The 20,593-nt window shown below is 44.7% G+C and overlaps 1 protein-coding gene across 1 annotated transcript; it reads right to left on the minus strand.

Moving 5' to 3' along the window:
* Nucleotides 1-18,436: 18,436 nt before the first annotated feature.
* Nucleotides 18,437-19,931, minus strand: LOC119119330. Its single transcript, XM_037245713.1, has 2 exons — nt 19,020-19,931; nt 18,437-18,897 (listed from the first exon to the last, which is right to left on the minus strand). Exons 1-2 carry the CDS (start codon nt 19,912-19,914, stop codon nt 18,887-18,889), a joined length of 906 nt encoding a protein of 301 aa, XP_037101608.1. The 5' UTR covers nt 19,915-19,931; the 3' UTR covers nt 18,437-18,886.
* Nucleotides 19,932-20,593: the final 662 nt, after the last annotated feature.

Below are 20,593 nucleotides of genomic sequence, written 5' to 3' on the forward strand. Positions count from 1 at the left end.
AATGTTTCTTTGTAATCCCGCCATTCTCATTGAGGCCAAATCATGATCAGCAAAATGTTTAACTATGGGCGTGTCCATTTCCTTCTTGTTCTTGACATTATACCGATGTTGATACATGCGCGTGGACAGACTGTTTCGTGATTCGCCAACATATTGGATCCCACATTTGTTACAAAAAATAACATAAACACAATTTCTAGATTTTGGGTTGAATCCCTGGTCAATTCTAAATATCGTTCCCGTACCCATATTTTTAACGAAATGTAGTCTCTTGAATTGCGTGTCCAACAATAAGGCTTTGTCCCGCTTTAATGTTGGTAACTTTGCCCGGATCAAAATGTCCGCCAGACTCTTATTCCGCCTGTAGGCAGAAATGACCTTAGTCTCAGAAAATAGTCCATCTCGGACACCCAGTTCCTGGAAATTGGTTTTTAACTTCCCGTTCAACAGAGTACTGATTGATGAGAAGGTCGTGATCAGAGGGATGACTTTCTCCTGACCCTTTACCTTTCTCTCCTGAAAAGTACGAAGGCAGTGTCTGAGAAAGGGCTTACTGTACCCCCGTTTCTTCAGAGCTGTAAACAAGATCTTAACTGCTTCGCAAAAATCCTCGTCTCTCGTACAAATCCGGCGAAATCTTAGGAGTTGTGACTTCACAATCCCCCTGAAGGTATGTACTGGATGGAAGCTATTTTTATGTAAAAGGGAATGTGTGTCCGTAGTCTTAAAATAGACCTTAATGTCCAACTTTGGATTCTTCAAAAAATCTGGTCCCTTAAAAATTGTTGTGTCCAAAAAATTGATTGAATTCTTGTGAAATTCGGTCTTAAGCTGGATAGAGGGATCATGGGAGTTGAGGGTCTTCACAAACTCCTTGAAATCCTTCTCTGACCCTTCCCAAATCCCCCATATATCGTCCAAGTATCGTAGGTAACAGGTCGGCCGTTGTTCACACTTTGACAATGCCCCTTCCTCCCAATTAGCCATGAAGATATTAGCATAGGCCGGAGCGAATTTCTTACCCATGGCCGTGCCCTTGATCTGCAAATAGAATTTTTCATCAAACATGAAATCATTACGGGTTAAGTTGATCTCCAATAATTTCAATAATTCGTCGTCCGGTCTCCTGGGGTCCGGATGCTTTCGAAAAATCTGTTTAACGCATTCAATTCCGGCCTCAATTGGAATATTAGTATACAAGTTATTAACATCCATGGAGAAAAAGTTAAATTCCGAAGGGACCTGCAAGGCTTTGACCATGTCAATGAAGTGGTACGTATCTTGGACATAGGCAGGATGCTTGATTGACAGTGGAGTCAGATAGAACTCTAGATATTCCGCAGTGAAATAAGTTTCACTGCCACAGTCAGAGACTATTGGCCTTCCCGGAGGAACCTCAAAAGGGATCGTCCAACTTTCTGGATCCTTGTGTATCTTTGGCAAAATGTAAAATCGTCTCTCGCGTGGCTGTTGCTTGCCTTTTAAGTATAGTCGTTGTTTGGAACTGATGAATTTTCCTCTGACTAATGAGTCCAATATTTCCGTTACCATATGAATTGTCTCCATATATATTGGCTGGTCCAATTTTTTATAATATTTTGCATCATTCAATTGTCTTTCTGCCTCCAAAGTGTATTGTTCCCTACTCATGATGACGATTGCCGACCCCTTGTCAGCAGGCTTGATAACAATGTGCTTCATGTTTGCCAATTCCCGTACTGCTTTAACTTCCTGTCGTGACATGTTTGATTTTTCCGGAACTGACTTAAAATGTCTTCTAAAAACATTCCGATCCACCTTTATTAAGTTTTGAATTGTGATTGGTAACTGGGTGATCGGTGGGGTCCAATGAGATGGGCCCACAAATGGAAGGACCCCTTTCCGATCCGAATTCTTGAAGTGGGCAGTCAACATTACTCTACGGTGATACGTCTGTATATCCGACAACAATTGTGTCTTCTGACCTTTGCCGACGTCTAAGGTAGGTACGAATGTCAGTCCCTTATTTAGTAGGCTGTGTTGAGGCCCCGAAAGTTTGAAGTTGTTTGCTAAAACTACCACATTGGCGACCTGTAGGGATAGCCCGTTGTCCGCCCCTGCCTGTGTCGGATTTAAGGGGTGTAGGAGTTTAAACAGGTCCTCCAATGATCCAACATATGCCTGGCTGTTACAGGCGTCCAATGGATCCCCTTGTCATCCGTTTGGAACTTCTCCACAGGCAGAAGGGGAATGTGTGGCATATTATTTTCAACATGTTGGTTGAGGCCTGCTAAGTTCTCCTGTTCTACCTCTGGTAACAGGCAAGAGAAATTCACCAGGGGAATCCAAATCTCCGCAAAAGGGAATGTCCGTTTGGCAGCTCTCAGCGCAGCCTGCATGTTCTTTATCGTAGTGTCCACTTTGTTTTCCCTGCTATTCAGTCCAAACGCCAACACTAGTTTCTCCACCGTGACTGTAGGCAGTGACACTGTCCGTTCTAACAGCAGTTGCCCGTGGCGGAAATGGCCACCCGGATAGCTATCTATCTGTAAGTCACGAGTGGCATAGTCAGGAAACCTCGCAAGATTCGAATCCCCGATGATGAGCCACTTTTTAGCTGGTACCAGACTCCATACTACATTTTTCCGTTGTGTATTTTGGTGTCTGGTCACCCTAAACAATGGTGGTTCCAAGGAAAGAGGCAATAACCCAAAGTCTTCCAATACTCCCTCCTCCTCATTACCCGAGTTCTTTTTCTGGTGGACTAGAGCGTCCCCCTCCATTTGAACTTGCCCCGACGGAGTAGTTTGGGCCCCAACAGCCCATTCTTCTTCCTGAAGTTCCTCAATCAGATCCAACAAGTTCGAAGGGGTGTCGTCCAGGGTCAAAAACTCCCTCTCTATATCAGGCTCTGGCATGAGGAAGGGCTCCAGTTCCTGTAGAACATTATCTGCAGTAAGGGCTCTACTCCCCGCTGCACTCGTCCTCCTGCGAGCCTCCCTACGCTCCCGTGGGGGTTCGGCCCGTGGAGATTCCCTCCCAGGCGCTCCCTGAGCCAAATTTGGATCCTCCTCATCTGTCCCATCCGTCGCCGTGATCACTGGGACCACCTCTGCCGGCAGGCGATGGGCCGGGGATTGCTCGATCTGCTCCACAGACTCTTGTGGACCTTCTGCATACATTCCCATCTTTTTCATGACCAATGTCTCCGCCTGATCAAGTACTCCCTGTTGGAGCCGAGGTAAATTGCGCCTCGCCCAGCGGATCGCAACTTCATACGCCTCCTTCCAGTTCGGAGTAAGAAGACTCGGTAGCTCATTCAAAATCACCTCCAACCCCGCCTGGTAATGTTCCTGAAGGATAAGGCAAGTGTTGTAACCCCAATTCCGAGCATTTCCACAAATCAGGTCCCTAGTGCGTTCTGACGGGACCGCAGGCTTAATCATGTTTGACAGAATCCCCACCATCCTCGTTATTGAATGTGGTTCTGGTTTCCCGAGCCCGGGAGACACATTCTGCAGATGGTGGACCTGTCGGATCACTGCATACAACTTTCGTATCATCTTCCCAAACTGGGGACCAGCTGGTTGCCTTCTGACACTGGGGTCAATCCCCCTCGGAGGAGTCCTCCCTCGGGTCAGTCGGAAAGTTGCACTAACAGCATCCGCATATGAGCGGCGATGTGGACCAGGAGGGCGAGGGAACCCGGGAGGGGGTACTGGCTGGTTAGGTTTTGAGTACAGAGACTCACTCCAAAAGGAGCGAGGAGGTGCACGGACCACCCTGTCCCAGGATCCCCTATTCCCCCTGTCCAAAAAATTGGGCGGTTGACGTTGTCCCCTCCGACCACGACTAACCACCGTCCACTCTGACATTGTTGTCTTTTAGCTTATTTATTATTGAAATTTTAATGTATTTTTAAATTTATTTATTCACCTAAACCTTCAATCTACTAATTCGCCAATGAATTCCAATTCAATCCCTTAATTTATTGAAACCCCCAAATCAATTGGTGTCCCAATATCCCAAACCCAGTATCTTGTGCCAAAAACAACAAATAAAATCCTTTTATAAATGAATTCAAACAAATACTTTTTTGACGTTTCGACCTTAATCGGTCTTCATCAGGTACTATGAAAGCAAAATATATGAAAAAACCCCAAAAAAATATATTCGTGAAATAGCTGGCTAGTCTTCAAGAGAGCAGAGAGTTGTCGACTGTTCGGGTTAGGGTTAGGGTTAGGGTCAGGGTCAGGGTCAGGGTCAGGGTTAGGGTTAGGGTTAGGGTTAGGGTCAGGGTTAGGGTTAGGGTCAGGGTTAGGGTTAGGGTTAGGGTTAGGGTTAGGTTTTTAAGGTTATCACGCTACACATTCCCCAAAGGGTCCGCCGACCCAGTTGGTTAGATAGAAGGCAGCGGAGGGCACAGGCCGACGCATGTCTCCGTCAGTAAACCTCACCGTACCAGAGTCGCATAAATTTTGGAGTGGGTACGAAGGCCGGCGAAGCGAGACTGCACCTCAACCAGAACCTCCCCCGAGTAGCTGAGGCGCTACCCAGGTCTTCGGCCAGCAAGATGGAAAAAAAGTTGAGAGAGAAAATTGAGAGAAACTCACCTACCCTTCCAACCTTGGATTACATTATGCCTATTCACTTTGCATTATTCTTGACCTAATGTTTTGTTTTTATATTTAACCAACTGTTTTCCTTAGAGATTAAGGTTAGGGTTAGGGGTCAGGGGTCAAAGGTTAAGGTTAGGGTTAAGGTTAGGGTTAGGGTTTAGGGTTAGGGGTTAGGGGCAGCCGAGGCGCCAACCAGGTCCCTAACCAGCAATACGGAAAAACAGTGAAAAGCTACCGAAAAGTACAGACCTACAAGACTAACCTTATCTTAAATACAAGACCACCCTTATATTAATTGTGTCCATTAACCTTTAGTTGTGTTTGAACTAATATATTTTTTTATAAATCTATTTTTGTTAAAAAAAACTGTTTTGTTTAAAAAGGGTCCTTGTTGTAGGTAATTTGGATGTCAAAATTTGGTAGACACCTCATCAGTAGTGGACCTTGGGGTCTTAGAGTGTTTCGGCCATTATCACCAGACACCCTCGCCCAAGGGAGGCCCCGCCGGGGTCGATCAAGCCCCGGAGCGTGTCTACTTCGTCAATTGAAATTCCAGTAGCTTGTCCAGTCAACTCTCCAGCTTTAACGCAGACAGAGTAGATCAATTGGTCAGTCTTCTAGTCCTTTTGTTGTACCGATTTGTTCAACTATTAAATGTACATGAATCACCTTTGTATTCCATTTAATGTTGTTTTCCTCTTAATGTTGTTTTGCTTCATTTCAGTTTTATTGGGGGACCACCCTTATTATTATAAATGCAAATTGGAATCTATGTGGCCTACCTGTGCTAATGACCTTTAAGGTATTATTTCCACTCTTAATACATTTTATGTCATCAAAGAAGTTTCTCTCAAAGAATCGGAGTAACCTTACATATTACCTGGAAAGAAGGTCTTCCCCAGTGCCACTCTCCTGCGTCACAGCGCCACCGTTGAACGTCCCCCCCAAGAGCCTTGGCGAATCATCGTGGCGGCTCTCGTCCTCCAATCACGCCCCCCCATTCAACTGATAAGCACTAAAAAATTCGGCTATAACCTATTGGCACTCTTTAATTGTGTTAGTCGTAAAACATTCAGATGTAAATTCAATTCATAGTTTTTTATTAAAAATTCAATTCATAGTTTTTATTAAATCAAATCGTACATTTAGAAATACCAATCAACGTAAATCGCGATACTCCTAGGTACCAACCCCCCAGAAGTACTCGTAAACTCCTGTCAGTTACTCCGGCAGCTTCTGTAATCCCCCTATCTTCCACAACATCATCTCTCCCAAACAACGATCAAAATGGAATAAAATGTCCACAAATCCCCTGGTATTATTAAAGTATTTTACCCGATTCCATTCATCCGTAAAATCAATTTATAACATTAATAAGATCGTATATTTGTAACGAAATAGCTGTAGGCGTATCGTAGCTAATGTTATGAGCATTAGCAATGCGGAAGCACCCATAAGCCCCAGCCCCAAAACAATGGCGCCGCCCATAGACACTAATAATACCTAAGTCCTTTCGTAAATCAATAACGAACAAATAATTTTTGTTTTAACCTCCTGAGCCCGTTCCTGTATTGACACCCGGTCCCATTCGGCCGTAAATTCAACATATATCACCGAACTAGTCACCTATTTGGAGCGATATCGTCCTACGCGTACCGCAGCTAGCGAGCATTAGCAACTAGGAAATACCCATAAGCCCTTGCCAAAGTCATGGCGGCCCCCGATAACACATAATATTATTAAAATTACTCCTCCCGGTGAAAATAATAGAATACATTTAGATTGGTATTGTTTATTTGCACTATCCGGTCACTTTTGTTCGTTAAAAAACACTCACTCACCTTAATCCAACTCCGTATGTGGAATCAATAGTCTCGTAAACAAGGCAGCTAGTAAACATTAGCCAAACCGGAAGTAGCCCCCACCTTTTTTTTCGCCGTACGTCAGAGCAATCCTCCGCCAGCAATCATGCCAACCAAAGCATTCGTTCCAAAATTCGATTAGAATCAAACTTATTGAAAAACCTCTTAATACTATTTAATAGTGTTTTCCAACTTACTCGTTTCTAAATTCAAAGGATAATATTAAGTCCATAATATTCACGTCTAACTGAGGTCCGTTGGTACCAACGCGATTTAATGTGTCAAGGGCGCCCTCCAGTGTCCCATCACGTCCAATGTTTTCTTTTATGCGTTTGAAGAAAAATTCTTCTTTTTTCTTTTTTCTTTTAGGGCCTGCTTTAAAATAAAAAATGTGATTCGATTATAGTTTCGCCTTTTCGTTTTGTAATTTAATTTAATTAAATCGTAAATTTTTAGATATTTGGTTGGATTTAAAATTCATTCTGGAATCTAGATTTGGTCAAGTTTAGGATTTTGTTTGCAATTTGGTTAAGGGGTAGGATTTGACTCAGGGTAAAGAATTGATTTCAGAATTTGGTTCAGTTTCAAGACTAGAATCTGGTTGAATTTAGGACTTGAAGTTTGTGTTGCAGTGTCCCGTGCTTGGACCGATGCTGTCTCCACTAGTAGCCGTTGCGGTGGATCTTCTCCCCCCCCTTTTTTTTAGGGTGCTTCAGAAGAATTATGACCAGGTTCTCGGTACCTTTTCCTTCTTTCTTCAAAGAGTTCCCGCAGCACATTTACCATTGGCCCTTCGCACGTCGTCGAGCTTTCATCCTAAGTAGGTGAATGCGTTCCTTCACCTGCCGTTGTGATGGATCTTCTCTCCCTCTTCGTGCTTCAGAAAAATTAGGACCAGGTTCTTGGTATCTTCTTCTTCTTTCTTCAAGGAGCTCCAGCAGCACATCTACCGCTGTTTGCACTCCCCGCGTCGTCGAGTTTTCTTCCTTCGTCTTCATCTTCTTAACTCACCATTGGCGTCTCTCCCGTCTCCTCTTAGGCCGCCATGGAAAAGGCCCTGCCAATCCGTGCTCTTGATTCATCCTCCGAAGTGAGGGAACCTAACCTTCTTCTCAGGGCTTGCTCCCCCCGCTCCTAGTGGTCCTGTAGAGTCCCTGTTCAGGTAGATTGCAAGCATTCCACTGCCTTATGTAGAGGTTGAAGATGGCCCTAACCAGGTTGGAAAAGTTGCCTCTCTGCGCCATATTTATTCTAGCCAATAGCAAGAAAATGAAAATTAGGGAAGTTATTTTGGAAGATGGAGAGAGAGAGAGAGAGAGAGTGTGAGAGAGAGCGAGCGCGAGAGAGAGCGCGAGTGCGAGAGAGAGAGAGAGAGACCACGGATAGGTAATGGGAAATGTGACTGCATCTCAACCAAAACCCCGAGTTTTCTGACCCGACACATGGTCTCATACCTCTCCCCCCCTAGGACAGAAAAGGGGAGGAGAGATGAGGGTTAGGGTTAGGGTTAGGGTTAGGGGTTAGGGTTAGGGTTAGGGTTAGGGGTTAGGGTTAGGGTTAGGGGTTAGGGTTAGGGTTAGGGTTAGGGTGATATATGGAGTTCCTCCCCCGAAGGAGAGGAACAAAGGCACGGTCCTACCATCCTGGCCCGCACCCCACAACCAGCTCCAGAGCATCCTGCCCGCTGCGGCCGCGCCAGCCATGCTGGCCAGGACCAATTAGGGCCTAATAAAGATCTTTTTGACCTTGGACACGTGTTTGTGCTCACTGTTTGTATGTCTTTGATTGTACATTACCTATCCGGTCGCCTTTGTTATATAATTAATAATGAGTCTCGATTTGGCAAGTAGGATTGACAGCTGCGTTTGCGTTCAACCCTATATACGTACCTCGCACAATCATTCGACTCCCCTATTTGGGTGGAGCGAGAGCATCTTGCTCTGTGCGGCATCCATGCGCTCTCCTATCTGGGTAGAGCGTGGGTAATTTATTATTTGCTTCCAATTGGTTTCTACTGGCGTCATTTTGCGCTACTTTGTACATCTGTGTGACCATCGACAACGTTTCGGCATCTTTTGTGCCTTCCTCAGGTCTGGCACACAGGATTTGTCCCTAAATTTGGTTTAGTTTAATTGCATGGGGAGCTGTTTCCTCCTCCATGGCCGCATCGAGACTGAGAGCTTCCTGCTCCGAACGGGCCTTTTATAGCGAACTGCGCATATTTTTTGAAAGTGATTTTCCCTTTCTTGTTTTGGCTTGGTATATTTTATTTTATTTGCAGGCACCGATTGGGCGTGGATTTGCGAACTCCGGTATAGGTAAGTATTTTTTGTTTATTTCGGGTAAGTATTATGGTAAGTATTTCCTTTTTACTCCGTTTTGGTTCAAATTTTTGACTTGTATATTGTGGTTTCCCAATCAATTTTTTGACTTGTTTATTTTCAATTTTTATCTTGTAGGTTGACATTTTTGTCTTATTGTGAAACGGGGACAGGTTAGGGTTAGGGTTAGGGTTAGGGTTAGGATTAGGGTTAGGGTTAGGGTTGGGGGATAGGTTAGGATTGGGGCTAGGTTAGGATTAGGGCTGGGATAGGACCAGTTAAGGGGACAGCACACAAACGGAACAGGAGCCCAACGGAAACCGGAAACGTGGGGGCGGCAAAGGAGGTGGCACAGGCGAGTTAGGATGATATATGGAGTTCCTCCCCCGAAGGAGAGGAACAAAGGCACGGTCCTACCATCCTGGCCCGCACCCCACAACCAGCTCCAGAGCATCCTGCCCGCTGCGGCCGCGCCAGCCATGCTGGCCAGGACCAATTAGGGCCTAATAAAGATCTTTTTGACCTTGGACACGTGTTTGTGCTCACTGTTTGTATGTCTTTGATTGTACATTACCTATCCGGTCGCCTTTGTTATATAATTAATAATGAGTCTCGATTTGGCAAGTAGGATTGACAGCTGCGTTTGCGTTCAACCCTATATACGTACCTCGCACAATCATTCGACTCCCCTATTTGGGTGGAGCGAGAGCATCTTGCTCTGTGCGGCATCCATGCGCTCTCCTATCTGGGTAGAGCGTGGGTAATTTATTATTTGCTTCCAATTGGTTTCTACTGGCGTCATTTTGCGCTACTTTGTACATCTGTGTGACCATCGACAACGTTTCGGCATCTTTTGTGCCTTCCTCAGGTCTGGCACACAGGATTTGTCCCTAAATTTGGTTTAGTTTAATTGCATGGGGAGCTGTTTCCTCCTCCATGGCCGCATCGAGACTGAGAGCTTCCTGCTCCGAACGGGCCTTTTATAGCGAACTGCGCATATTTTTTGAAAGTGATTTTCCTTTTCTTGTTTTGGCTTGGTATATTTTATTTTATTTGCAGGCACCGATTGGGCGTGGATTTGCGAACTCCGGTATAGGTAAGTATTTTTTGTTTATTTCGGGTAAGTATTATGGTAAGTATTTCCTTTTTACTCCGTTTTGGTTCAAATTTTTGACTTGTATATTGTGGTTTCCCAATCAATTTTTTGACTTGTTTATTTTCAATTTTTATCTTGTAGGTTGACATTTTTGTCTTATTGTGAAACGGGGACAGGTTAGGGTTAGGGTTAGGGTTAGGGTTAGGATTAGGGTTAGGGTTAGGGTTAGGGTTAGGGTTGGGGGATAGGTTAGGATTGGGGCTAGGTTAGGATTAGGGCTGGGATAGGACCAGTTAAGGGGACAGCACACAAACGGAACAGGAGCCCAACGGAAACCGGAAACGTGGGGGCGGCAAAGGAGGTGGCACAGGCGAGTTAGGATGATATATGGAGTTCCTCCCCCGAAGGAGAGGAACAAAGGCACGGTCCTACCATCCTGGCCCGCACCCCACAACCAGCTCCAGAGCATCCTGCCCGCTGCGGCCGCGCCAGCCATGCTGGCCAGGACCAATTAGGGTTAGGGTTAGGGTTAGGGTTAGGGTTAGGTTAGGGTTAGGGTTAGGGTTAGGATTATGGTAGGAGCCCCCCCACCCATAGGAAGGAGGGGCAAAAGCACGGTCCATCCGTCCAGCACACCTCCCAGCCTCCAGCCCAGGGCTCTGGCGAGCAAAGCGGCGGCGTTGGCCATAGTGGACCGTGGTCCAACCTTGCTCCATGATTAGGATTTTGCCTTTGTTATATATGTAATTTTTTTTATATATATGTAATAAAGTAATTTTTTTATTTTTAATAAAGCAGTTTTTGAGTAAAATATCTTTTTATAGATTTGGAATGGCCAATATATAATGAAAGTGTGCCCTGACAACGTTTCGGCCGCTAGGGCCTTCCTCAGGTCTGGCACACAAACAAAAAATGATTGAAAAATTGCTGAATTTTATTGTATGCAATTACTGCTGAGTTGTTCACCCTTTGCTCTCCCTCAACGCACTGAGCGTCTGCACGTCTATTTATACTCTCTGTTCGGTTCGAGTTTCTAATTACAAATTTATGTTTTCGTTTTTGACTTCTTTTCTTTTTGGAAATAAAACTGGTTTTTGACTTTTTTCTTTCTGGAAATGATACTGGTTTTTGCCTTAACGAATGTGTTCCATTTACAATTTGTTGTTATGAAGTAGAATTTGAATATTGTGTTGTCTTGTTTTTTTATATATTTATTTTATTAAAAAAATTTTTTTTCTTTATTATATATTGACTTTTTGTCTTTTGTGATGTTTTATCTTTTGTGATTTTTTATCCTTTGTGATGTTTCAGTGGGCGTGGTCCGGGGACCAGAGGCGTGGACTACAGGTGAGTGGATTATGCAGGTAAGTGTTTATATACATGTATAATTTGTTGATTATTTGCCTTTTGTGATTTTTTTAGTGGGCGTGGTCCGGGGACCAGAGGCGTGGCACCAATTCGAGGTAAGTATCCAAGGTAAGTGGGTCCGAATTAATTTTATTAAGGTTAGTAGGTCCGAATTAATTCAAATAAATTTATCCTAATTATGTTAATTGAGCCTGCTGTTTGGAATTTCTGTTCCTAGTGGGACGTAAACAGGGAATTGGATTAGGGTTAGGGTTAGGGTTAGGGTTGGGGTTAGGGTTAGGGTTAGGGTTAGGATTAGGGTTAGGGTTAGGGTTAGGGTTGGGGCTAGGGTTAGGGTTAGGGCTAGGATAGGATGAGGGTGTGGACAGGAACGGGGGAAAGGATCGGACTAGGGGCCCACCCAAAATTCCTCACCACAATATTCTTCACCACAAATGAGAGTGTGAAGGCTTGACTCCCAGAGGGCCATCATCCTGACCGCGGTATCAGCCGTCCATTGGAGCTGGTCCCGTTGGACCCGGAACTGCCCGTGCGGTAGCCGGGGAAGCTGTACAACGTCCTCATGATGTTTGACCCAGTCGTTGACCACGTTGAGGTTCTCCTTTTCACAGTCCGGCAAGAGGTCCGAATAGTGGATGTGAGGGATGGCGATGGGCGCATAACGGAACTTGTCCTTGAGGGACCTGAGCATCCTCTGGATCGACTTAATGGTCGTCTCTTTAGGCTTGTTGGCCCTGTCATATATGCCAAACGCCAAGACAATGATGTCCATCCCCCGGCCGTGAGTCACCCGAGCATTGTCCAGGCACGCATGGCCGTGCCGAAATATGCCCTCCGGTAAACTGATCACTTGTATTTCGTGGCCTATAGGGGCCGGCAACTGGCCTACATTGGAGTCACCCACAATAAGCCACCTGCCAGTGATTTGGTGGGACCCTTGACCTTGGGGGTTCCGCGCTCTCCGGCGTTCAGGTGGCATTGGTTGCCCCGTCATGGCACCAGCCTGGACCTCCCCCGGGGGAGCCCAACTCTGGACCCACGCGGAAGGATCAGGCGACGCAGGAGGGCTCAGGACAACCCGGTTGGTTTTTAACTTGGCCTTGCATGGGGGCCGGGAAGACACCAGCGGCTGGCTCGGAACAGGTGGCGGTATCACCACACTATTGCCCTCATCATCTACTGCATCACTCAGCCGCGGAACCGGACTCGGTGTCGGTGAAGTCTGGGCCTGGACCGGCGCCAACAGAACCACGGGTATCGGAACCTGACTCGGTGCCGGCGACGAACGGGTCTGAATCGGCGTCCATAGAGTCACGGGCTCCGTCAACGGAGTCACGGGCCTCGGATCCGGGCACGGTGTTGGAGGAGAAGTCGGGCTCGGTGAATAAGGGTTAGGGTTAGGGTTAGGGTTAGGGTTAGGGTTAGGGTGGGTTAGGGTTAGGGTTAGGGTTAGGGTGGGTTAGGGTTAGGGTTAGGGTTAGGGTTAGGGTTAGGGTTAGGTATTTTGAGTTTGTCTCGCTAAACCTTCCCCAAAGGGTCCGCCGACCCTGTCGGTTAGATAGAAGGCAACGGAAGGCACGGGCCTACGCATGTCCCCGCAGTAAACCCGCCGTACCAGGTCACATAAAATCTGGATTGGGTACGAAGGACGGCGAAGTGTGACTGCACCTCTGCCAGAACCTCCCCCGAGTAGCTGAGGCGCTACCCAGGTCTTCGGCCAGCAAGATGGAAAAAAAAGTTGAGAGAGAAAAAATTGAGAGAAACTCACCTACCCTTCCAACCTTGGATTACATTATGCCTATTCACTTTGCATTATTCTTGACCTAATGTTTTGTTTTTATATTTAATCCACTGTTTTCCTTAGAGATTAAGGTTAGGTTTAGGGTAAGGGTCAGGGCTAGGGGTCAGGGGTTAGGGGTTAGGGTCAGGGGTTAGGGTTAGTAGGATCAGGGCTAGGGGTCAAGGGTTAGGATTTAGGGGTTAGGGTTAGGGGTTAGAATTAGGGGTTAAGGTTAGGGGTCAGGGGTTAGGGTTAGTATGGTTAGTAGGGCTAGGGCTAAGGATTAGGGGTTATGGGTCAAGGCTAGGGTTAAAGGTCAGGGGTTAGGGTTAGAGGTCATTCTCTTTCTCTTCTTTTTTCGACCACCCTTGTATTAATTGTGTCCATTAACCCTTAGTTGTGTTTGAACTAATATATTTTTTTCCATAAATCTATTTTTGTTAAAAAAAACTGTTTTGTTTAGAAAGGGTCATTGTTGTAGGTAATTTGGATGTCAAAATTTTGTAGACACCTCATCAGTAGTGGACCTTGGGGTCTTAGAGTGTTTCGGCCATTATCACCAGACACCCTCGCCCAAGGGAGGCCCCGCCGGGGTCGATCAAGCCCCGGAGCGTGTCTACTTCGTCAATTGAAATTCCAGTAGCTTGTCCAGTCAACTCTCCAGCTTTAACGCAGACAGAGTAGATCAATTGGTCAGTCTTCTAGTCCTTTTGTTGTACCGATTTGTTCAACTATTAAATGTACATGAACCACCTTTGTATTCCATTTAATGTTGTTTTCCTCTTAATGTTGTTTTGCTTCATTTCAGTTTTATTGGGGGACCACCCTTATTATTATAAATGCAAATTGGACTCTATGTGGCCTACCTGTTAGGGTTAGGGTTAGGGTTAGGGTTAGGGTTAGGGTTTAGGGTTAGGGTTAGGGTTAGGGTTAGGGTTAGGGGGGGGGGGGGGTTAGGGTTAGGGTTAGGGTTAGGGTTAGGGTTAGGGTTAGGTATTTTGAGTTTGTCTCGCTAAACCTTCCCCAAAGGGTCCGCCGACCCTGTCGGTTAGATAGAAGGCAACGGAAGGCACGGGCCTACGCATGTCCCCGCAGTAAACCCGCCGTACCAGGTCACATAAAATCTGGATTGGGTTAGGGTTAGGGTTAGGGTTAGGGTTAGGGTTAGGGTTAGGGTTAGGTTTTTAAGGTTATCTCGCTACACATTCCCCAAAGGGTCCGCCGACCCAGTTGGTTAGATAGAAGGCAGCGGAGGGCACAGGCCGACGCATGTCTCCGTCAGTAAACCTCACCGTACCAGAGTCGCATAAATTTTGGAGTGGGTACGAAGGTCGGCAAAGTGAGACTGCACTTCAACCAGAACCTCCCCCGAGTAGCTGAGGCGCTACCCAGGTCTTCGGCCAGCAAGATGGAAAAAAAATTTTTTAGAGAAAAAATTGAGAGAAACTCACTTACCTTTCCAACCTTGGATTACATTATGCCTATCCACTTTGCATTATTCTTAACCTAATGTTTTGTTTTTATATTTAACCACTGTTTTCCTTAAAGATTAAGGTTAGGTTTAGGGTAAGGGTCAGGGCTAGGGGTCAGGGGCTAGGGGTTAGGGTCAGGGTTAGGGGTTAGGGGTTAGGGTTAGTAGGATCAGGGCCAGGGGTCAAGGGTTAGGATTTAGGGGTTAGGGTTAGGGGTTAGAATTAGGGGTTAAGGTTAGGGGTCAGGGGCTAGGGTTAGGGTTAGTAGGGTTAGTAGGGCCAGGGCTAAGGATTAGGGGCTCGGGGTCAAGGCTAGGGCCAGAGGTCAGGGGTTAGGGCTAGAGGTCAGGGATTAGGGTTAGGTACTTTGAATTTGTCTCATTATACCCTCCCTAAAGGATTCGTCGATCCCGTCGGCCAGAAAAAAGGCAACGGAAGTCACCGACCCGTGTATATTCCCTGCAGTAAACCTCGCCGTACCAGGTAATACCAAATCTGGATTGTTCTTCTATCTCTTTTTCGGTACGAAGGATGGCAAAGTGAGGACGCAACTCCGCCAGAATCTACTCCGGGCAGCCGAGACGCCACCCAGGTCCCCCCCTAGCAAGACGGAAACCGTGAAAAGTTACAGAAAAGTACAGACCCCCAAGGCCTCCTTGTCTTAAATACAAAACCACCCTTGTCTTAAATACAAGACCACCCTTATATTAATTGTGTCCATTAACCTTTAGTTGTGTTTGAACTAATATATTTTTTCATAAATCTATTTTTGTTAAAAAAAACTGTTTTGTTTAAAAAGGGTCTTTGTTGTAGGTAATTTGGATGTCAAAATTTGGTAGACACCTCATCAGTAGTGGACCTTGGGGTCTTAGAGTGTTTCGGCCATTATCACCAGACACCCTCGCCCAAGGGAGGCCCCGCCGGGGTCGATCAAGCCCCGGAGTGTGTCTACTTCGTCAATTGAAAATCCAGTAGCTTGTCCAGTCAACTGTCCAGCTTTAACGCAGACAGAGTAGATCAATTGGTCCGTCTTCTAGTCCTTTTGTTGTATTGATTTGTTAAACTATTAAACGTACATGAACCTTTGTATTCCATTTATTGTTATTTCCCTCTTAATGTTGTTTTCCCACAGTTCAGTTTTATTGGGGGACCACCCTTATTCTCATAAATGCAAATTGGAATCCATGTGGTCCACCTGTGTTAATGACGCTTAAAGTATTATTTCCACTCTTAATAAATTTTATGTCATCCAAGAAGTTGTTATTTTCCACCAAATCTCTGTTGGATCACTTTCCTCTTTCATTTTTTTTCTGTCATTGTACCCTAACTAAATATTTTTCCAACTAACCGTCCGTTGGAAAGCCCATGTTTTTAGATTAGAGAATGTTGCCCCCCAGAGGCCAAACTAGGGAGAAGAAAAACCTCACCGCCTCCCTTATGGCTCTCCCTTCCACCAATTGAGGCCTCTTTGGCGCCCCCTTTTTTTTGGGTTAAATCGTGTTAAAAGTAACTGACTTCTCCTTTAAAGCCCCCTTCTATGTATCCGATCCCGCTTATGTCAAAGGAAATAGTTAATTCATAAATCCCCCGAGAATCTGTTAAAAAAAACCACTCTAAACACTAAAAATCTAACTTGTCTAAGACTCCATAGCAGAGCAAATGATAGCCTAGCTAAGCTAATTAACACCACCCCTTGGCATAATAGGGCATGACGTAAGTTCGGTACAACATAATAAAGGGCTAACAACGCATAGTTTAGCTTAGCATACGACCGGTTAACATCACCGTTAAGCGTAGCATAGTGTAGTGAAGCGTAGCGTAGCTTTAGCGACTAAAAATGGTTCACCATTTTCTCTCAAGGAATCTGAGTAATCACATATTACCTTGAAAGAAGGTCTTTCCCCGTGCCCCTCTCCTGAGTCACAGCGCCACCGTCGAACGTCCCCCTCAAAGAGCCTAGGCGAATCATCGTGGCGGCTCTCGTCATCCAACCACGCCCCCCCCATTCAACTGACAAGCACCAAAAAATTCGGCCATAACGTATTGGCACTCTTTAATTGTGTTAGTCGCAAAACATTCAAATGTAAATTCAATTCATAGTTTTTTATTAAAAATTCAATTCATATTTTTTATTAAATCAAATCGTACATTTAGAAATACACATCAACGTAAATCGCGATACTCCTAGGTACCAACCCCCCAGAAGTACTCGTAAACTCCTGTCCGTTACTCCGGCCGCTTCTGTAATCCCCCTATCTTTCACCACATCATCTCTCCCAAACAACGATCAAAATGGAATAAAATGTCCACAAATCCCCTGGTATTATTAAAGTATTTTACCCGATTCCATTCATCCGTAAAATTAATTTATAACATTGATAAGATCGTATATTTGTAACGAAATAGCTGTAGGCGTATCGTAGCTAATGTTATGAGCATTAGCAATGCGGAAGCACCCATAAGCCCCAGCCCCAAAACAATGGCGCCGCCCATAGACACTAATAATACCTAAGTCCTTTCGTAAATCCATAACGAACAAATAATTTTTGTTTTAACCTCCTGAGCCCGTTCCTGTATTGACACCCGGTCCCATTCGGCCGTAATTTCAACATATATCACCGAACTAATCACCTGTTTGGAGCGATATCGTCCTACGCGTACCGCAGCTAGCGAGCATTAGCAACTAGGAAATACCCATAAGCCCTTGCCAAAGTCATGGCGGCCCCCGATAACACATAATATTATTAAAATTACTCCTCCCGGTGAAAATAATAGAATACATTTAGATTGGTATTGTTTATTTGCACTATCCGGTCACTTTTGTCCGTTAAAAAACACTCACTCACCTTAATCCAACTCCGTATGTGGAATCAACAATCTCTTATACAAGGCAGCTAGTAAACATTAGCCAAACCGGAAATAGCCCCCACCTTTTTTTTCGCCGTACGTCAGAGCAACTCTCCGCCAGCAATCATGCCAACCAAAGCATTCGTTCCAAAATTCGATTAGAATCAAACTTATTGAAAAACCTCTTAATACTATTTAATAGTGTTTTCCAACTTACTCGTTTCTAAATTCAAAGGATAATATTCAGTCCATAATATTCACGTCTAACTGAGGTCCGTTGGTACCAACGCGATTTAATGTGTCAAGGGCGCCCTCCAGTGTCTCATCACGTCCAATGTTTTCCTTTATGCGTTTGAAGAAAAATTCTTCTTTTTTTTCTTTTTTTCTTTTAGGGCCTGCTATAAAATCAAAAATGTGATTCGATTATAGTTTCGCCTTTTCGTTTTGTAATTTAATTAAATTAATTCGTAAATGTTTATATTTGATTGGATTTAAAAATTTAGTCTGGAAGTTCATTGCATTTAGAATCGAATTAAGGTTCAGTTTAGATTAATCTTGTTGAAATTGGGTATAATTTCCTAATCCATTTAGAGTTAGGGGTTGGGAATAGGGTCAAGGGTCAAGGTCAGAATTAGGATTAGGTCATCTTTTTTTTAAAAATCCAACTTTATTGAAGTTTTGCGCATTGATTGGGTGTTAAAATTAATATTAGTTTGTTACAATTGAAGATGAAAATTAGAATTTGGTGTCCGAGTTGGACTCTTTGTTTATGTTGTTAGGAAACCCAGCCAATCAGGGTTAGACTTTTGACTAAATGGAAAGTGTCAGGAGCCCCAGATGTGACGCATCAAGTCGTCCCCCCGTCAGGGCTAAGTTCCTCATCCACTTTCAGTCTATGTCCAACATCCCTTTTAGCCGTCTCCCAACTCATAAAACGCCCCACAAGAACATAAACAAAGGAACTATGTTATTTTCCCTAATTTCTATATACAGTCTTTGGAGGGAATTCCTTTTAGAATTACTTTAACGTGTAAACTTTCCAAATAAAATTTCCATTTTAACCCAGAACTTCAAGTGTTTTCAGTTTCCGTCGTTGTTACATTGAGTCCTCGTGGATATTTAGTTTTCAACCTCTTGACCCATCTCATCTCCGCGTTTTCCCTGTCTCTTTGTGTCCAACCCGCACAGCTCTCCAAAATCCGCATTCTCAAGTTATGTAACCCGTGCAGGCGGAAATGGCATACTACGTGAGTGTTACGCTTCTGGTTATGTGTGATGTTATAGCGGTGGGAATGCAATCTGCTTCTGACATCATTTCGAGTCTGTCCCACATACATAACGTCACACAGCCGACAGCTCATGCAGTAGACCGCATTCCGTGTAGATAAGTCTTTGCCTGTTTGAATGAAGAAATGTTCTCTTTTCTGAGAATCTGATATCACTCCTACTGATCTCCTGGCCGCGCGAGAGGGCCTGGTCTGCATTTTAGTGCTCACCAACAGTTCTTTTAAATTTGGATTTCTTTTGAAGGCCGAAACCACCTTATGTCTCTCCTTTAGGTCCGTTAGCGTTGACCTTTCTAAGTTCTGCTTGATCTTTCTGTGAACACTGACTGTGTAGGTGTTGTAGGTCGATATCAGTGGAATTATGATTCTTTTGACCTCTTGCGTCTCACTTCCCCTCGTCTTTTTCCCTGCCTGTAGTTTGACCCTACGGAGAAATGACCGGGAATAGCCCCGTTGTCGTAAGGCCTTGAACAAAACTCTGGTTGCTTCTTCTCTGTCCTCTGAACGAGTGCAAATTCTTTCGAATCGCAAGAGTTGTGAGTAGATCAAACCTTTAAATGTGTGTTTCGGGTGAAAACTCTGTTTGTGCAACAATGCATGAGTGTCTGTGGGTTTGAAAAACACTCGTGTGTCCAATTTCCCTGTCATATTAAATTCCGATCCTTTAAATGTGGTTGTATCGAGAAAATTTATTTCCCTTTCGCTAACCTGTGCCGTAAGGTTAATTGAAGGGTGCTGGTCATTTAGCGTTTTTAGGAAGAGATCAAATTCTTCCCTAGAATCCCCCCAGATCCCCCAAATGTCGTCCAAGTACCTCAGGTAGGTAATAGGTTTCTTAGGAGACTGTGCCAAGGCGCCCTCTTCCCACTCCGCCATATAGATGTTGGCATAGGCTGGAGAGAAACGCTTTCCCATTGCTGTCCCCTTGACCTGTAGAAACCACTCCTTGTTAAATTGAAAATCATTCTTGGTCAAATTAAGTTCTAGCAACGCCAAAATGTGTTTATCCGGGCGGCCCACTACCGGATTACGTGTCAGGACATTGCGTACTGCCTCCAAACCTTTAGACGTGTCAATATTCGTGTACAAATTTTCAACATCCATGGAAAACAACAGACAAGTTGGAGGCAAGGTTAGGGCTTGTACTTTCTGAACAAAATCATTGGTGTCTTTGATGTAACTCGGATGCAACACTGCCAAAGGATTCAAATAGTGATCCAAAAGTTCTGCTGAGCCGTAGGACTCGCTGCCGCAATCCGACACAATGGGGCGTCCTGGTGGCATGACATAGGGCCAGGGCCACGTCGCTGGCTCTTTGTGAATTTTAGGTAGTAGATAAAAGAATCTTGGACGTGCCGGAGATGTTCCTTTTAAATACAGTAATTGTTTTTTAGTAATGTAACGCTCTTTTCTCATTTGATCCAATATTACATGGATTGCCTTTTCTGTGTTTGGATAAATTGGTGTTTGAATAGAAAGGTAATATTCTGAATTGTGGAGTTGTCGATGTGCCTCACGCACGTAATTTTGTCGGTCCATAATGACCACCGCTGAGCCTTTATCTGCTGGTTTAATGATTAAATTTTCTGCCGAACTTAATTCATCAAGGGCCAGTTTTTCGTCCTTTGTTAAATTTGGTACCTCTTTTGGCACATCCACTTGTGTTAAGGCCACTCTATCGCTATGTATTAATTCTACCAATTCCCTAGGAACTTCTCGCTCTTCGGGTTCCCACGTGGAGGCCAATTGAAATTTAGGTGGTGCTGTCATTGTCGAATTACTGAAATGAGATACTAGTTTTAATCGTCTATGGTAATGTCTTATATGGGCCTTGGTGGTTCTTCTCTGGTTTTTCCTTAAGGTTGTGGTTGGAACAAATGTTAGACCCTTTTCAAGGAGCCCCCTATGATGTCTTGTTAGATTGAAAGAGGTTGAAAGGTTGACCACTGGATCCTTCAGGGTC

The sequence above is a fragment of the Syngnathus acus genome, unplaced genomic scaffold (assembly GCF_901709675.1).
Source record: "Syngnathus acus unplaced genomic scaffold, fSynAcu1.2, whole genome shotgun sequence".
Taxonomy (NCBI): Eukaryota; Metazoa; Chordata; class Actinopteri; order Syngnathiformes; family Syngnathidae; genus Syngnathus; species Syngnathus acus.

Bases quoted from the DNA above. Each gene is read 5' to 3' on its own strand.
- LOC119119330 (XM_037245713.1), bottom strand. From the start codon at position 19,914: ATGCCACCAGGACGCCCCATTGTGTCGGATTGCGGCAGCGAGTCCTAC.